This window comes from Leuresthes tenuis, unplaced genomic scaffold (assembly GCF_036924035.1).
Source record: "Leuresthes tenuis unplaced genomic scaffold, fLeuTen1.0.hap1 SCAF_7, whole genome shotgun sequence".
Classification (NCBI taxonomy): domain Eukaryota; kingdom Metazoa; phylum Chordata; class Actinopteri; order Atheriniformes; family Atherinopsidae; genus Leuresthes; species Leuresthes tenuis.
In genome coordinates, this window is record NW_027325361.1 from 20630699 (window position 1) to 20648765 (window position 18067).

General features: G+C 40.2%; 1 protein-coding gene across 1 annotated transcript; it reads right to left on the reverse strand.

The window, feature by feature from the left end:
• Positions 1-3829: 3829 nt before the first annotated feature.
• On the reverse strand, positions 3830-12259 carry hapln4 (hyaluronan and proteoglycan link protein 4). The gene is made up of 7 exons (XM_072388717.1): positions 12083-12259; positions 10441-10573; positions 8637-8826; positions 8176-8348; positions 7195-7310; positions 6658-6844; positions 3830-5001 (listed from the first exon to the last, which is right to left on the reverse strand). The coding sequence occupies exons 1-7, from the start codon at positions 12083-12085 to the stop codon at positions 4610-4612; spliced, it is 1194 nt and encodes a 397-aa protein (XP_072244818.1). The 5' UTR covers positions 12086-12259; the 3' UTR covers positions 3830-4609.
• Between the last annotated feature and the right edge of the window lie 5808 nt (positions 12260-18067).

Sequence of the window (18067 nt, forward strand, 5' to 3'; positions counted from 1 at the left end):
ATTCTCAGTCACCTCCCTTTGCTCAGTTTTTCTGTCTGTTTTTTTTTTCTAGCCTTAAACTCTTGAGTGAAGTTTGATTTCTTTACCTTCGTGCTGTGGATTCTTGGGTCATGCTTTTCGGCTCTTTTCTTAGCCTTGAAACTGAGTGATAGTATGAAACTACAGGATGCTTTCTGCATGTCATAGGCCTCTAATTCCTTCTTCTATTTTCATCTGATGAAGGCATAAGTTAAAACACCAGGCTCTGACTCTAACCAATTCAGTCTAAATAAAGGGAAAAAAGCAGACAGTCAGCAAACTTTAATTTATCTTGAAATGCCAAGCATTAATATCAATGTCAAGTGTCAAGTTTTATGTTCTTCTCACTGGTGCTGAGCCAATACCAAAGGTGATGTGAAAACACCACAGTGCAGTAATAGAGAATATTATCACTAACACTGACTTCATGCTTTTTTGTGCTTTAAAATATTTAGATTGGGAATTATTTGGTTGTGTGTGGATGCATTCTCTGTATGCTATATGCTCCGCTACCTGTTTAGTGTTTGTGAATACACAGCTGTCAGTAATGATGCAAAATAAGAAAAACACAGGGTGACTAGGCAGGTCTCTTTTTAACCACAGAGTGATATACTCTCCGTATTCACTCACTGGATTACTGTGGATGAGTGGCTGCTCAAATGGAGAGGACCCTCCATCAAAGGTAAGGGTTACACCTGTGACAAACGAGTGACAAGCGTTAATATCTGTCATTTTAAAAAATGGCATGCGGACCTGGTAATAGTGTAATTAATCTGAGGGGAGGAAAAAGTAGAAGGATACTCAGCGAGGTGTGAAGTTAGTCAGATTGAAAGCAGATCTAACTAGTGAAAATGCAAACACCTGTTAGCTGTATCAACGGCATGTGTAAGCCCTTCACAATATCTTATTTAATTTATTCCATCAATATGCTTGACATATGCTGTATAATTTTGTTTCTTATGTCACCTTTTTGTCACTTGACCCCTACCTCTGCCTCTGTCTCAGTACTGTTTGTAGACCCTGACCTCTGTCACAGGCTGATAAATGAGAGCCATCTCATCTCTCTGTACACTTGATTGTGTGGCAGTCCTCTGTTGTCATAAGGTCACCTAATTTCATTTCAAGCTCAGAGGAAAAGATTCTACAGCCTGATGAAATGAAAACAGCACTGTCATCTTCTGAGCAAAATAGTTTAAAGGATTTGCTTTATTGCAGCCCTTCTCTTGCAGCGCCATCATTTTGCCCGTCTGTTCTTTCGGTCTTTACCTCAAATCTTCACTCAGTTAAGTGACTGTGAAGAAGCTTTAATTAAGCTTTAATGTTTTGTCCCATGAGGACTGACTTGTTGAGTTTACCATCTGTGGAATGTGTTGATTTGTTTGCTGAGTTGGCCCAATATGTGGCAACTGTTACTGTTATTAATCCTGCAAGCAAAAGCATTGTGCATGCATTACATGTCCACGCAGTCTAAGACTGAAGTATCGTCAGTTGTTTGCAATGACTCTCCTCTTGTATAAAAAGCAGTTTGCATTTTAAATGTCAAACAAAGTGAATTTCAATTAGTACCAATACCTTGAGCACATAAAAAAATGCCATAGTGAATCAAATGGGATTCATTGCTTGTTAATTTAGTGGCTGCAACTCTATATTCGTGCAGCATTGCAAATTGAAAGGGCTGTGGAGAGTGGTTGAGAATACTCAGTAACATAAATCATCAAGCTTGCTTCAGAACATTTCTCTCTTCTAATTTATAGACTTGCATAAATCAGTCAAAAAGCAGTTAAGTTTGTCTAAAGTTTGTCACAAATTTAGTTCATGTTGCCAGACTCACAATGAACTCAACTAAAATACATGCTGCCAGTTGCTATGACGATGGCATGGTTTGTTGTGCTGTGTTGGCACAACACCAACATGCTCCCACTCAGGGCTTTGTTCACTGCTCAGCAAACACTCAAACATTTGAGTCAGAGCGAGGCACATTTTCCACACAACTGAGAATTTTTTGCTTAAACGTGGCACCTGCTCACAGAAATGATTTATAGCTTGTCATTATGTTTACCCAAAGTGTCAAGAGTAGGCCTGTTAAGCTATTTGATTACCTGACAGTAATAAATCAAATAAAACAATAATTATTATTAAGGCAAAGTTTTGTGAGCCTCAAGTAGGTTTTAGCCAACACGCCAACTGACTGTTTGCCGATCATCAGTAAGAGGCTGCGCCACTTGAATTTGGATATGAGACACAGTGGAATAGTGCAGATTTTCATCGCTCAACGAATAATAACTTTTGTGATTGTCTGAATTTTTTTTCTCGCACTCATATTGACTTAAACCTGCCACTTGAACCCACAGACCCCAGAAATCTTGCGCCTGGGTGACCCATCCATCCACCCATCTTCTGTACATTCTTTATCCAATTCATGGTAGGCTGGAGCCTATTTCAGCTGTCATTGTGTTTTGCATTTTGTGGTTTCCTATAATCCAGGTTCTCCCATGTTTTGGTTTCCTTGATGGTCTTTAGTTATTCCTGTTTTCTCCTTTAGAGTTTCCTCCATGTCTGTTTAGCTTTACTTCCTCTCCTTGCCAAACCTGGGTTGATTTGCCATTTGCCTCACCTGCCACTTATTTTGTCATTAGTTTCTCCTGTATATAGACTCTTTGTTTTCAATTGTGCTTTTGCCAGCTCATTTTATGCTGATACTCATCCCTCTTGTGTTTTTCTTGATGTTTATGTTTATGCATTTGGCAGACGCTTTTATCCAAAGCAACTTATACTGGTAGGATAAGAGGGTCTTGCCTAATGTCTTGTGCCTTCTTCAGTGTTGGTTTCAGTCAGCAGTAAGTCAGTCAGTCACTTTGTTTGTCGTTTCTTCCGGTGATTTTTCTCTTTTGTATGGTTCTTGTAAATTTGTTTCTATTGTTGTACTCTTATCGTGCCTCCTGACATACAAAAATGAATCCATACTTTTGCCTGTTCTCCCCTCGACTGCTGTAATTAATTTCACTCAAGTATCAGTCAGGGCTCCTCACCAGTTGATCCAAAATGCCTTAGCAAGATTCATTACTGGTACACATCATCCCTGTGTTTGCCTCCCTGCACTGGCTCCCTGTTAGACTTCATATTGATTTTATAAACTTACTGCCCACCTAAAGCCTTAAATGACTTTGCTCCAAAATACATCTCACATTTATTTACCTGGTATGTTCCCTGCCATCCATTTGGATCCGCAGGTATAGCAGCAACCTATTCCCAGAGGACAGTTTGTGACAAAGGGACATAGGACATTTTCCATCAGAGCCCTGAAGTCAGCCACATTAAGTCTGTTGCTACCTTTGAAATAGCTCCATAAAACTTTCCTCACTGTGAAAGCCTTTGGTAATCTCTGATATATTTATCATATATTATATTATTATGTTTATTGTGAACATCCATCTGACCCAATTTACCCTATCTCTTCTTGTAAAGCACAACCATTGTTAATATAAATATCCTTACTATTATACGGGAGGTTCTCTGCTGGCCAGTTTTTTTAGACAGTTAACAGAATGCCTCCTTTTGTGTAGGCCAATCTATCTCCTCCGAGCAGGGACATAAAAAGGATAGTAAAATGGGAACAACTTTAAGTCAGTGATGCCTGCAGTTATTCATCTTTGCATCTGCAACCAGTCATAAGTGATCCCCGTAATTAAAGCTTTAGTTTGTATCTACTACACGAGGCGCCTTTAATTTTTCTCCCCCAAATTGAGATACATATCATAATATAGGAAAGAAAGTACAAAACACATGTTGTTCAAATAAACAATTGCAAGGCTTTTATTTTTCTTCTAAAACATCCATCCATTGCATAGTTGCAAACCTTCTCTGTAAGTAAGGTAATGTTGCTGTAGGTGAGGTAAACGACAACTATTGTAGCTTTGTATTTTTGCAAATTCAGCCTAGGCAACTACTTTCAGCCAAACAATACATGCGTGCTTAAGTTTAAACTAATATGCTACCATAAAATAAAGCTTTTTGCATTTAAAGTGCAAATACTTTAGCGCTAGTGCAATATTCATAACTCATCCTGCTATGATGGGTAGATTGCCAGATCTTGGTAAATGTGAAAAACTTAGCAAGACATTGGCAACCAAGTATGAAAGATAGATTCAGGCAGTCAGACTCAAAACTTGCAGGGCATCTTGGATTTTTTTTCCCATACAGTCAGGCAGATCTTTCCATCTGAGCTCTGGAGTCACAGAGGAAGCAAAGACATCTTTCACACACATGTAAACAAGAATGTTCATGGCAGACTCCCTGATCTGATGTGTGCCTGAGTGATGATCAAGCTGCTTTTTAATCTAACCATTTTCCACGTAATAGATTTGTGCTAACTCACTGTGTAATGTGATTGAGTGACTGGAGACGAAATCACCCTAATAAATATGTCACCCTTAATTTTACACAGCATCGCTTCATCTCTCTGACAAATCTGCAGATAAGTATTTTGTCTGTGGATGTTTTACTTTAAAGCGATGAATGGAGTCTGGCTGCAAGGTGACGGCTGCAGTCAAATCTAATATTGCATCCTCTCCCTGTTTCCAGTTTTATCACTTTAAATCACCATTGTGGCATTCACGGGGATGCTGTTGCTGCTTTTCCATGCTGGTAAATTTTCTGTCGGACTTTTTGTCACTTTAGTTTCACTTGCGGTTTCATCCTTGTTCTTGCGGAAGCAGTAGACACCATAGAGGCGGAATTTTTTATCAGGGAATCCCAGGTGTCGCACTCCTGGCTGGGATCCTCCACAACGAGAGCGGGGGTTGACTATGGGGTACCGAATGCTTCCATCTTCCAGCCAGCCAGCTTCACATCTGTCCAGGAGCTGAAACTTCCATGCTGCATACAGCTGGCCGACTTTGGCCACCACTGAACCATCTCGAATGCAAGCTTTTGTCGCCTCTGCATAGTTCACTTTCTTGAAGCGTTTGAGGAAGTACACTTTGCCTGAAAGTATATGAAGAAATGAGAGTTGGATGATCATGTGAAATGGTGGAGGGAAACCTGATCCAGTGCATTGTCCAGGAGAGCAAAAGCTAAAAGGAATGAGAGAAGGAATCCCCTGAGACAAACTGAGCCCTGAGGGCAGATATTCTCTGTTTTTACTGGCATCTGTGTCTGGTTGTGTTCTGAATATCAAATAAATCCAACAACTGCCTGAGCAGCTGCTTAAAATCGAAAAGCCTCAATCTTCACTTTCATCTTATCTTAGGGTGAGAATTTTGGCCTATGTAAAAGGAACTGGTCACCCATTCTGATTTCAGTTGTTTGAAGTGACACCAATCAAAAGGTAGATTTAAAAAAAATATTTGAAAAATCAAAATATAAATGACTAACTAAGAATCTTCTAGTTTTTTCCCAAAAACCACTTATGAAAATCATGTCAGCAGCCGCAATGTTGCATTTGACTCAGCTATTGATTTTATGCTTGTTTATGTGACTGGTGACTATTAGAGAGGCAGAATATTGTCTCATATTTCCCTGGGGGATTTTCACTAAATGCCCTCCAGCCATACTGAGGCACAGTATCGGTCAGGACCACTGCTGAAACCTCCAGCCCACAATAGACCATCTACAGTAATTAACACACAGGGGAAGCAATGAGCAGTCAAGTAAAGTTTCTGTCAAGCTATCTTTCTCTCACTGAGGAGAGGCCCTAATTCTTTTTCCCAGTTTATGGGAAGCAAACCCTGTTTCTTCATTTAAAGTTCATTGTCTTTCATCTGACTTGTGTGTTTTTGTTTATCCACATAGTCTTTAGAATGTATTTCACTTCTAATTCAAACTTCATGGAGAAAGAGGCAGGGTTGAAAACTGAGAAACTGTCTCACTAAAATGATCACTGTTTTAAAGGAAAAGTTCATAATATTGGAATATACATCTTGTGGAGATAGATGTGAAGATCGCTACTACTACTATCAATAACTGTTTAATATGTGCAAAAATCAACATTTAATAGATTGGAATTCCCTGTGCTATTCCTAAAATGTATCTTATTTGCAAGCAATCAATTTTCTAATTTCAGAAATATCTCAATAACCAAGTCAAATATTGTATTACACCCTCTTCTCTTTGTACATGCAGATAATGTCACATTTTGTCCACCCCTGGTACAAAACAGAACTTTATGCTGTAAAAACTAACCCAACTTCTTACTTTCCCAAGTTTCTTTAGGCTTCTGAACCTAGAGATGGCATGTGCAGACTCTCTGTGGGAACGTGATGTAAATCAAAAGACTGGGAGATGAAAGGCAATGCCTGGCACCCGGAGGACACAGTAGTCCTTGCAGGACAGAGTCTAAACAGCCTGATTTAAATCCAATGGCCTTAGGCCTGCAAATCATAGGCAGAGATCAGAGAAATGGGCCTTATGTCCCCCTTGTCCAACACCCATGATACATCCTCTTACTATGCAGTAGTAAAACAATTCTTACCAAAGTAAAACTCTGCCAATTGCTTCCTCTTCTCCACCTCCTCTATTGAGACAATTCAGACACTGAAAACTAGTTTGGTAATTTGTACTCGGGTGTGTGTTACAGATTTTCAGATACGTGCATGTGAACACCGCTGTAGCTGCCCAACTAAATAGCTCTCTGTTTCTCACCATTGAGCTTGGAAGTGAAGCAGAACGCATCATAGCGCTCATCATCCTTGTGCCTGTAGCCATAGTTACGAACACCAGCTGGGTTGTCCTTACGGCCGCATTGGTCTCTAGGATGCGAGATAGGATACTGGACAGAGCCGTCCTCCAGCCATCCAGCATTACACCAGTCTAGTCCATCAAGCCAGGCCTGTGGAAGAGGACAATGCAAGTTTGTGGATTAAAGACATTTTAAAAAGAGGAAAGGAGTTGCTTTATCTCCTCTAACATTGCTTCATTATTCTGACACTTAACTGCCTACGGCTTTTTGCGTTGAGAGGATGGACCCGCAGTAAAATTCCTCATCTGTTCATATGCATGTTCAATAATTTCAGACTTTTTGCTGTGGTAATATTTTTTATAGCTGCAGCAAGTGCATAGTTACAATCTAGAGAGTGTTAAGTGGAAGCTGTGATATATGATATCCATACTCCTCGATCTAATTTGCATTGAACATAATAGACTACCCACATCTGATGCAAGAGTAGACTGTGAACTCACTTTGTGCAGCTGGGAATGAGAGGCCAAGATGGCATCCTGGTGTTTACAGGCATCTTCCGCTTGGTGGTAGTTGAGCTTATAGCGCCCTTCACGGGGGAAGTAGGGAAAAACCACTCCTACAGGTGGCAGAAACACACCTAAGGGTATATTCACATACTTGACCCGCTGTCCAAAATACCACCTGGCATTTAATAAATGCTCCTACAAATGCCACCAGGCAATAAATAAGTAATACCTGCTGTTACAAAAAGCTGTTTATTAAACACCTGGTGGTGTTACGCTTATGCTATATTGTAAGTGTTAGGTAGGTGATACCTGAGGCCACATTCTCTGTTCAACATTGTTCTTTCTCTCAGGTATCACCTAAGTAACACTTACAATGTCGTATCGTCTCTTCTTCCGAGGCAGTTTCACAACCATTTACACTTTGAAACTTGTGATCAAAACGTTTCACATGTTGGTCAGGCAGGTGATCAGCTCACAGTTACCAAAGGCCGAAATAGCTCAGAGAATGGGAAGGTGAATGAGTGAGACTTTAAAAGTATGAATGCAGCTTAGCAGCCTGACACTCCTTCGACAGTCAGTAAGAACTGAGGATATAACTGTTCAATAACTCTTACAATAATCAATGTTGAAGTTAATATATTAGAATACAAAACCATTCAAAGACATTTAATGCTTCAATACAAACAGAATTTTCTCTGGGTCAGTTCCTGATTAGTAAGGTCTTCCCTTGTTATTCAACAAGACGAAAAACGTTCAAATTCATGGCTGTGAGGGTGGAGATCATTATTATATATGACCAGGTGATGAAAAAACCCTGGTGGTTTTTAACTTTTCTAACACCAGGTGGCACTAAATAGATGCTGGGTGCGAAATAGGTTAATTATGACCCTTTTTGCTTTCTCAAAGACTTTATACCTGAAAAGAGCTGATTAGAATAAAGAAAAAAAGTCCTTCCACATGAAGCTGATTCCTGACCTTCTAAGTCAAGGTTGACAAATCCTGTGTCATCTTCCATGTCATTAGTGACCTCACATTCGTAGCGTCCGTAGTCCTCCAGTGTGACATTTTGGATAATCACTGAGGCATCGCCTGGTCCTGCCTCCTCCAAAAACACTCGTCCTCGGTACGTGCCAAACACACGCTGCTGCCTGGGGAGATTTAGTAGACACGTTGACCCCTAAAACACTTATTGTTGCGAGTAAAATATTTGACAAGTGCAATAACTCTGCTCTGCCAGTGTGAACTCTGTACAGTATACTTTATTGTATGGGGTCATGAAAAGACGTACTTAATGGACATTCTATTTGAGAATGTGTGGAAAACAATGTCTAACAATGACATAAAACCAACCAATCAAGTGAACTGTCATTGGTTGTGGCTTCACAAGTAAAGAGTTGAACAGTTAAAAGACTGCAGCATAAGAATGTTGAATTTACTTTCCGAGTGCAACAAAGACATCCTCGAACTGCAAAGCATCAGTCACTTTGGTCCATTTAATTCGAATGCGAGCAGGATCGGTGCTCTCCGGCTCATGGTGGAATCTGCAGGGCAGAGTGATGGAGCCACCTCGATGTGTTACCACCTTACCGGGAGCAGTCTGTACAATCACAGCTCCAGAGTCATCCTCTGAGGGGAAAAAGAAGAGGAAAAGGGGAAGGCTCATTTTCAACATGCTGAACGTTTTTGATAAAAGTGAGAAAACACTTTCTCTGATCAAGCTGATCTGTTTACTTTAATGAATTGTTATGAGTTTTCATTGAAATAGCACTGCTATCTTGAACAGAAATCTAGATTCTGAACTGTGTTATGAAAAGAAGTGTTGCTGAAAGTGTTAAATGCGAGTGATTGCAAAGGGAGTCCTCCATGGCCATCAAATATGTGCCATCACATCCTTGCAATGCTGTTTGAAATTTCCCTTGGCACCTCCAATGCTACTAACTCTAAATGTCTTCAGACACACCACAGCCCATAAACAGTTGCAAGTATCTTTTTTGTTCATCAAAGGGTCCAGCTTATAACAAATTCACCCCTCCTCCGACATCTCTAATCAGGTTATCCTTGCCAAAATCGGGTCTCACCCTCGGCAGAGAGTGATTCACCAAAATGACGCAAGACTAACAATTCATCCAGACTGACAATAGTTGAATCAAATTTACATTTCTGGCAGACATTTACTTGACTGTGGTATGAACATCTAAACATTTAATAAGCAGCTGGAGAAGGCTTCCTGCAATGTTGTGGCCGGCTAATAGCACCCACAATTATCCATGCCAGACAGCAATTAGTCCCTTCAGTGCTCTGCAAACTTGTTTATCAGCTATGCAAGCAAAGAGTGGCGTTTAATCACAACTTCAAGCACATTCTTTCATCATGTAAAGTATGTATTGCTATGAGAGATAAGACAAACAACACAATGTTGCTTTTTCTTAAGATTTACAAACGGTCTGTCAAGACTCAAATCCATTTGATAAACAGCAGCATTAGCATATAGGTAGGATTTATGTCGGTTCAAACATGTATTTTGTATGATCCAATACAAAATGAAGTGCGTAAATACATGAACGTTAATCTTTTACAACCTCCTTCCCGGCTCTGAACTGTAGGTAGCATCTAGCCCTTTGTACTATGGAAATGTGCAGAATGTTGATTGGCAATGTCCAGCTGAAATAAGCAAGGCCTTGTTGTTGAAATGGTAAAGAATGTATCATTCATTTTTAATGGTGCCTTCACAGACAGGAAAGTTACCATCCATGTGCATTAATGTGAACTATCCATTTTACTTACTGAAGACTGAACCTGTCACATCCTCTTCACGCACCTAATCATGTTTCCAAACTTTTGCCAAGCCTAGTTATTAGAATAAGAGCAGACTGTGTGTTTGTCCATCTACTCCTCACTCAACATTCTTCTCGCTAAGCATTTTAGCTAAATATATTTCTCACTGTTGTGTGGAGACCTCTGGGTCGCAAAGCCCAGCAGAGGTTTTTAATGAACATATGTTTCTTGTTTTCAATGGTTACTTACCCTACCGTTACATATATGTTAATGTTGTAAGTCTCAGGTGATCCAGCAGCACTTACTAAGGCTGTACAGCATTTCCCTGTTATGGGGAAAGTATTTCTGAGAGGAGTCTACATACATCATCTTAAATGTGTGCATGCTCAGATCAGTCAAAGTAAGGTTCTCATTGTCGTGCAGATGTGCAGTTATTAAGCATGTGAAAGAGTACAAAGTCCTCACCGAGAACATGAACCACTTTTCTCCTTCCCTTTTCAGTGTCAGCAGGCAGGGAATACACTGAGAGGGCAGAGGTCAAGATGAACAGGAAAAAGGACATTTCCACAAAGATCACAGGCCAGAGCTGTTTTGCAAACTGCGAGAAAGGGACAAAAAGGCGGACCACAGAATCACTTAAGGAGGAGAAACTTGATAACTGGTTACTATGATTTCAGGAGGAAGATCAAAACCTGGAAATCACACAGTTGAGGAACATGGAAAATATCAAAGAAACCATCTTGTTGTGGAACTCACCGAAGTCCAAGAATGTTATGAGAGCTCAGTGTCTTATAACAACTTTGTACTTGAAAAATGACAAAATCCATGCGTGCTTAAACTCACTGATGCTAAGGCTCATCATGTAACACCAAAGAGCTCCAACTTTTGATGTTAAAATGCTATAAAGCTGATCAGCAGGCTTAGAAAAAGGCTGCAGACAACTGATTACTTTGGATTTCACTGTGAAATTAAGTCAGTCGACTGTGCTTGGTACTAGAAGGAGCTGTGCTTTAAAATCACAACTGCTTTAACCTGTTAGCTTCACAACATGCACTTAAGAGAAGAGAGTACTTACAGGAAATAACACTTCAAGCTTCTTTGGGACTGTTTTTTATCTATCTATCTGGAGAAAAACCTGGAGGTGAAAGATTTGGGGAACACAGGCTTGACTATGTAAAGTATAATTACATTATGCAAACACAAACCTATGTGTATTGTTTATATCAAGGCCCAGGCACACAAAACTGCATGCAAGAACCAATTATGATGAAAGACCCCTCTCTGTCTGTATGATGCAGTGCAGAAGACGATGATAGTTCTCTAATAAGGCAAACTGGTTGAAAGCAAAGATAAAACTGTAACAAAGCAGAGTTTGCTTAAAGGTGGTGTCTTTGAATTTCAATTAATCCATCATATACTGCTTTTTCACATGAACACTTTTATTAAGCATTTAAGCTTCATGCATCCAAAAGTTATGCTAGCATTTGGAGACTGTTAACCATATTGTCCTCTGACAGGGACCCGTGAGAGATTTCTTTGCAGAAAAAGTCCTCATGAATGCCATCTCTGTTTTTTCTGGTAAAGTGCTTATAAATGGTTATTGTACAGTATATTGAATGCACAGAGCCCTACATAAGTGTGCAGTTTGTCTCGGCATGTGAAAAACAGTGACGGTGCTGCGTCATATAAATCCATTATCACCTGCATGAAAGAGCAGTCAACTGTCAACTCAAGTCCATAAGAAAGGTTTTTCCCTACATTTTCAATGGTATAAAGTCACCATAACAACAAAAGAAAGGTACCTAGAGTGTATTCTGTGACTGTACGCACTGACAGAGGTCTGCATTGTCAGCATCACCCGTGGATAATCAGCTCCTACGATACTGTACTGCTGCAGTATATAAATTCTTATCATGAATTGAGGCCCCAGTGAAGCTACGGTACTAAAGCAGCTAGTTAACATGCACATTGCACTCTATAAACAGCCCTGCTTCATCATTTCTCTCAAGGTTAGTCCAGGGATCATCCCTGCAGTTGGAAGTCATTCAGCACAGAGCGCTGCAGAGCACAGTCATACTAACACAGCACAGAAGTCATTTGAACTTACCATGGCTATCACAACAGGATTTGAAGCAGATGTTCCACTGTGAAGGGTTTAAGTCCTCACTCAGGTTAAATGCTGTTCTGCAGCAGCTCTCACCTCTCTTCACCCCTCCTCCATTGCTGCTCTCTCACACTGCAGGGGGAAACACCGGTGTTTGTGGGTCCTGCAGTGCTCCGATGACGCAGCATATATTTGACTGCGCACTATGTGGGGATGAGTCTGTGCCTTACTGAAGCTAATCATATAATATCACATTTTGGTCCTGCAGTCACATTGTTTCTATCACCTCAGGGGGACCATATTTACTTTAAATCAAATAAATGCTTCAGAACAAAACTAAGGAAACTCTTATCAAAAAGTGAAATTCAATACAAATCAAATCAAAACAAAGGTATTTATGGCTGAGGAAGAGTAAGGCAATGAGGAAAAGACTTTCAGCTCATTTTTTGTATGTTTGTTGCAAGAATGTCACATTTCTAAAAATGGTGTGAGGCAAAAGTGTTGTTTACCTTATGTATTATTTATGTAGTGATAATTTACATCATGTTAAATAACAGCTTTTTCAGCTGGAAGTTACTTGGTTTGTTATGTGGTTAAGAAATGGTAGATGCCTGGAACAGTGAAGGTCAGGTTAAGAAAAGTTGCTTCTGAAGGCAAAAATAAATCAAAGATTCCAAATCAAAACATCTATTAGGGATATATTAGACCCTTATGTGGGGTTGCACCATTCACCTGTGCAACCACACCACACAGATATGACCCTCACACAGTGTGTGATGCATCACAGAGCATAGAGCTTCTGAAGAAGCCCTTTCCTGCATTTTCAATTCAGCCTCAGAATTTTCCAAATAAACAAACCTGATGCAACTGGAGGCTCTTTGGGACTGATGATGTTTGACTTTCTGGCTGCAGTGAACAAAGGTATCGCTGGTGTTACAGGAAGCAAGCATCATATTGTTTTCTTGAAGAAAAAAAAAGATATTGGACAGAATAGCAGAATCAGCGGAGTCCAGCTGCAAATCAAGGCTAACACCAGTGAATATGTGTTTTGTCAAGGGAATAGTAAGTTATATCTTTAAGGTCCAGCCAGTGGACTCCAACAGAATTTAGATTATCAGGTCTTTCCACGTGGGGATTTCAGGAAACACAAATAGACATTTTTTTAAAATTATCTTACAAATATGTTGAACAGGGTAACATTATACATTCAAACTTAAGTTACAACAATCATAAGACAAGGTTTGCAATGTGCCAAGAAATGGTCAACAAGCTCCGATTTGAGCCAGGTTTTTGCTTGTTGTCTTGTTTTTATTGTGGGTGCCTTAATAAGGACCACAGTTTAACTTGAGGAGCATGTTTGTTTGATGTAGGTCACTAACTATTGACTGAACACGCACTGAATGAGCAACACTCACTGAGTCTGCATCTCTGCACTTTTTTATCTGTAGGTTGCCAAAGGGAAGCACAGGGAAAGCACATCTGGTCATGGGTTTTTGCATACTTGCAAGCTTTTTCTTGTTCATCAACTTTGAGGTGAAATAAAGAGTTACAGAACAGCATCGCAGAGGTTATAACACCAAAGGCTGTCGACATGTTAACTGCAGCAGCCCTGCACGATGGTAAGATGAGAGAGGACCTCGAGAAGATAGCAGCTGACAATTTGAAGAGACAGGACACCCAGTTTTAGACAGTTGTACTGTTAAACCTTCAAAGAAATTAATATTACTATGATGGCTACATTGCTATATACTGTGCAGCCATGATTCAAGCTGACTCAAAAGCCCCGTAGAGCAGCACACATGGACTGATTACTGATATGCAGCTTCTCTAGCTCATGCAGCTATGTAAGACATCTCTCTTCTGGAGAATCGCAGCACCGTCAACATGAGATGTGGCAAAGGAGTGAAAAAGGAGCAGAACAATGACAAAATAGTGTTGCTTTGCGGAAGTGAGAAATTTAAGGCTGACAATAACAACAGAGACTGTTTGCTTTTAGTTAAAAGCCAACAGGTAGCTGCCTCCAAGGGCATTACCAGACACTTTAGTGGGTTGTGTTTTTTTATGATATATTAGTGGAATGAGCAATATGTTCTCTGATTTCTATACACAAGATTTAAACAAGGCTTATCCATGAAAGCTGCTTTACAGCCCTCAGAGCGGAGGAGACATTTATATCCCCCTAGAAATGTGTTGAAGCAGACAAACAGACTTGAGGCAAATTCTTTTCTCAAAATAAAACCTAGGACTTGAAATTACTCTGAAATGACCTGAACTGCATAGAAAATTAATGAGAACGGTCAAGGACCAGAAATGCCCATCAGTAGTGGTACAGCAAGGAGGATTTTGAGGATTTAAAAGGCAAGCTTTTTAAAAACAGAAATCAAGAAAAAACAGGGATTTTGAAGGGACGAGATTTCCTTTATTTGTGCATTACAACATGGAAACAGAAAGAAGGTTATGTAGTGTAAATTCTAAAGAATGCAGTTAAGATTCAATGGTATGGTGATAGCCTTTGCCAGCTGATGTATGCAGATGTGTTGTAAACACAATTTCCACATGCATGTTCAACAGCTAAACCTGCTGACCACAGAAAACCTGACTCATGCCTCACCCACCTGGGTTCTTCACAAAGGAATCAATGTTCAGGTCAGCCAAACTCGTCCTGACCACCAGTAACGAATATGACTGTTGACCATCATTAAGGCATGTCTTTATTCTAGTGCATGAACTGAAAATAAATATGCTTTCATTACAATGTGATAACTCTCTTCCAATGCTTCCATCCTCACAGGGAGAATCGCTTGATTATATTTTTCATAGACACGGCTCCTCAGTTCTCCGTGGCCGCCTGCACAGCCAGATGGACATCTGCAGCAGAGATCCCCCGTGACTCCCGTCATGGGATTACTGAGCTGTTTGGAGGAGCCATATTTTGATTTAAAGTCTCTGTCAGACACACTGGTAGCATGTGGACGCAGGAGAACTGCCATGGGAGAGAGAATTAAATGAGTCTGCCTATCTGTTGGCCTATTGCTCAGCAAACTATGAGGGGTAATTACTCATGAGTGGGCTGCTGTTATAGATGGGGTAGAGATTGAGAGAAGTCTTGCACTGCTTTTTTAAACAGCTTTATGGAACCGCATTCGTCACAATCAAGAAAACACAGTGTCACATTGAGAAATCAGGCTTTTTAAAAATAAACGACTTGTATGTCAACTCCATTTCATGTGATGATGACTTCTTTGTTTGACGTTTTTCGTAAGCAATTTTAAGAGACTCTAGTCTTCACAAAATTAACAATAGTGATATCAGTGGTCTCTCGTCTGATTAAGAGTAAGACAAATCTCTTCCATTGAGCCACCTGATTTCATGCAAACTAAAGCATCCCAAATTATGAGTCATTCATTTGATGTCTTTGTAAAAAGAAAACAATAGTGAGAGCTGTAGTAGACCGTTTACTGGGCCACCTACACAAAGCTGGCGCACGGCCGCATCTATCGGCTGAAAAGACACAAAAAAGATCAAGGAACTTAAGCAGGGGATGGATGAAACGTTGGCAGTCGAGGCAGCCAGGATCAGACAGAATGCACAATGGCACAGGCATGTCTTGTTTTCGTACTTAAATGAAAAAGAAAAACTGTTGTGTGTGTGTGTGTGTGTGTGTGTGTGTTTACTAAAGTAAGTGAGTGCTGTTGGAGGTTGTATTGCCTCTTAAAGCAGATGTCGGCTCATCCTCACTCAGCTGCAGAGTAATGATCTGCGGTGGCTTCAGTGGAGTTGGGTGTGAAAGAGTAAGTATATTGTGAGGATGTCACGTCTCCTTGGTCTCCTCACGAAAACCCCCACAAAGTCTATTTCAAATTGGTGAGGTCACATAGAGGCGGTTCCAAAAACCGCAGCCAGGCAACATATTTCAAGACTGTCTGTGGCTCAGAGAATGGGTATGCTTCAAATCACGTTTGCACCAAACAACCTTGTAGTTTGTCCCAAAGGCTTTAATACTTCCCACACAGGTGTTTTCACTTGTGCCTGATTAGTCCTCTGCTCAGCTTGGCTAAAGTTTAGTTTGGACTGGATTTACAGTATTAGTCGGGAGCAGGTGGGAAGATTTGAATCCCTTTCAGTGTGTAGACGTGATAATTACAGATGAAATTACTTTCTGTTTTTGTGATCCTCCAATAATCTATTCACTGTAATGATACTTCAGGGGATAACAGTTTTTTTTTTTTTAAACCTTACAAGAAAAGCTGCTGTACATCTTGGTGACAAAAGTTTTTGGGATTTTTTCTTGGCCGTTCTGATAAATCGAAACATCCTTACCCTTCTCCAGCATATAGGCTTGTTCCTTTCCCCTTACAGATTTATATTTTAGAACTTTCAAGCACCTTATTTTACACAAATATAGAGCTTTCTTCTTCGTGGACTTTGGAGATTATGAATGGCTCAAAGATTGTCCACATCTGTTACTGGCCTTGGGATGTCCCAAAGTAATTTATTGTCCAGAACAATGACTTATTTAGGATCTCTGTCAATCAATTCCCAAGCTGGTTTTGTGCAGAAATTCTCACTTTCATTCATTCTCCACGAGTGCTCCCAAATGTCAGCTCAAGCTTGCTGTTGCATTTCAAGTGATGTCAGATATACAGATGAGCCCCAGTACTTCCATCAGGTTGCCACAGGCTGGCTCAGTTTTTTATAAAAGCTCTCTTGGCTCATTCACATTTTCTGTACTTGGCTGCAGGATTTTTCTGCTACCTTCATGGGATCATGTCATCATCGGCTGTTTAGTAGCGAATCCAAATTCTGTTCGTGCCCTTTTGCTTTGAGTGAAAACACAGCATGTTTTCACAACTTCCGCTCTCATAATTGAGCTTAACAGTGGCTTTACTTTGGAATGAGTGAAAAAAAATGTTAAACTTTTTATTTGCACACAAAGCAGAGTGGGTGTAATGACAAAACGATTCCCTTGTTTCTACAAACACCACAGGGTTTTTTTCATTTCTTTGATTCTTTTTTTGTCTCCGCTGTCCTCCTGCCTGTGAAACTGATCTCAGAAAAACATCTTGAAGCATGTCTCAATTCTGTAAAAAAAAAAAAAGGCTGCTTAAAAAGAAAGGAGAGAGGAGGCTTTTCAGTCAAGCTATGAGAGGATACACAGGAGTATTCCTTGCCAAACTCTTTTTGTCGTCCATGTCGTATATTAGGGACATGGCGCACAGCATGACTCATTCTGAAGTGGGCTAGACAAATCAACGCATAAGTTATATTTCACACACGTTGCTTATGCTTTTAGGATACCTATCTAACTGCTGTAAAAAAGATGTGTTAAATGCACACATAAATGTGAAATGTTTACAACATTTTCATTTTTTTAGCTGTGATTTCTTGCATATAAGTGTTTTACTGACTCAGGTCTGCAAATGTCAGTGCACAACTGGGATACACCTTATAGGACACGATAATGTCAGTTCAACCAGCAGTAAAAGAGCAGGGGAACTTCGGTGGGAACCACCACACCGCAGAGGAACATCTAAAGAATCTTGGACCTTTTCGAAGACCTTGTCAAAAAGAGCAAAACTGTTTGTAGTTGAGCTAAACATGAAACTTGACAAATTCAGTGAACAGAGTTGCAAAGATAATTGTGCTTCACTTCGCAGGGTTATGGTCAGGAGCAGAGAATGGGTTTACAAGTCTGTCTTATCCAGTATGTCCAGTTTGTTTTGCTCAAATTGTAGGAGAAGAAGGCACTTTACTTTATCCAACCCCTTCAGTGGACTGATATTTATTTTGCTCAGACTGACGTTGAGGAGGAAATAGCAATCTGTGAGGATGACAAGCAAGAGGGCATGGTCCATTTCCAAGGCCCTCCGTAGCAGGCATCTCACCTTCATCATACCAAAGATGTAATGTACTGTGTTTTGGCATGATGATGGCTGAAGCATCTCTTTACCTCCTTGTCCCTGCAGTGGCTCCCTGTGTGGTGTGATT

What these genes read in the sequence shown, in the direction of transcription:
- hapln4 (XM_072388717.1), bottom strand. An exon ending in AAAAGTGGTTCATGTTCTCG is followed by an intron (nt 8,827 to 10,440) that starts GTGAGGACTTTG and finishes TTTTCCCCTCAG; the next exon opens with AGGATGACTCTGGAGCTGTG. An exon ending in GTCTTTGTTGCACTCGGAAA is followed by an intron (nt 8,349 to 8,636) that starts GTAAATTCAACA and finishes AAATCTCCCCAG; the next exon opens with GCAGCAGCGTGTGTTTGGCA.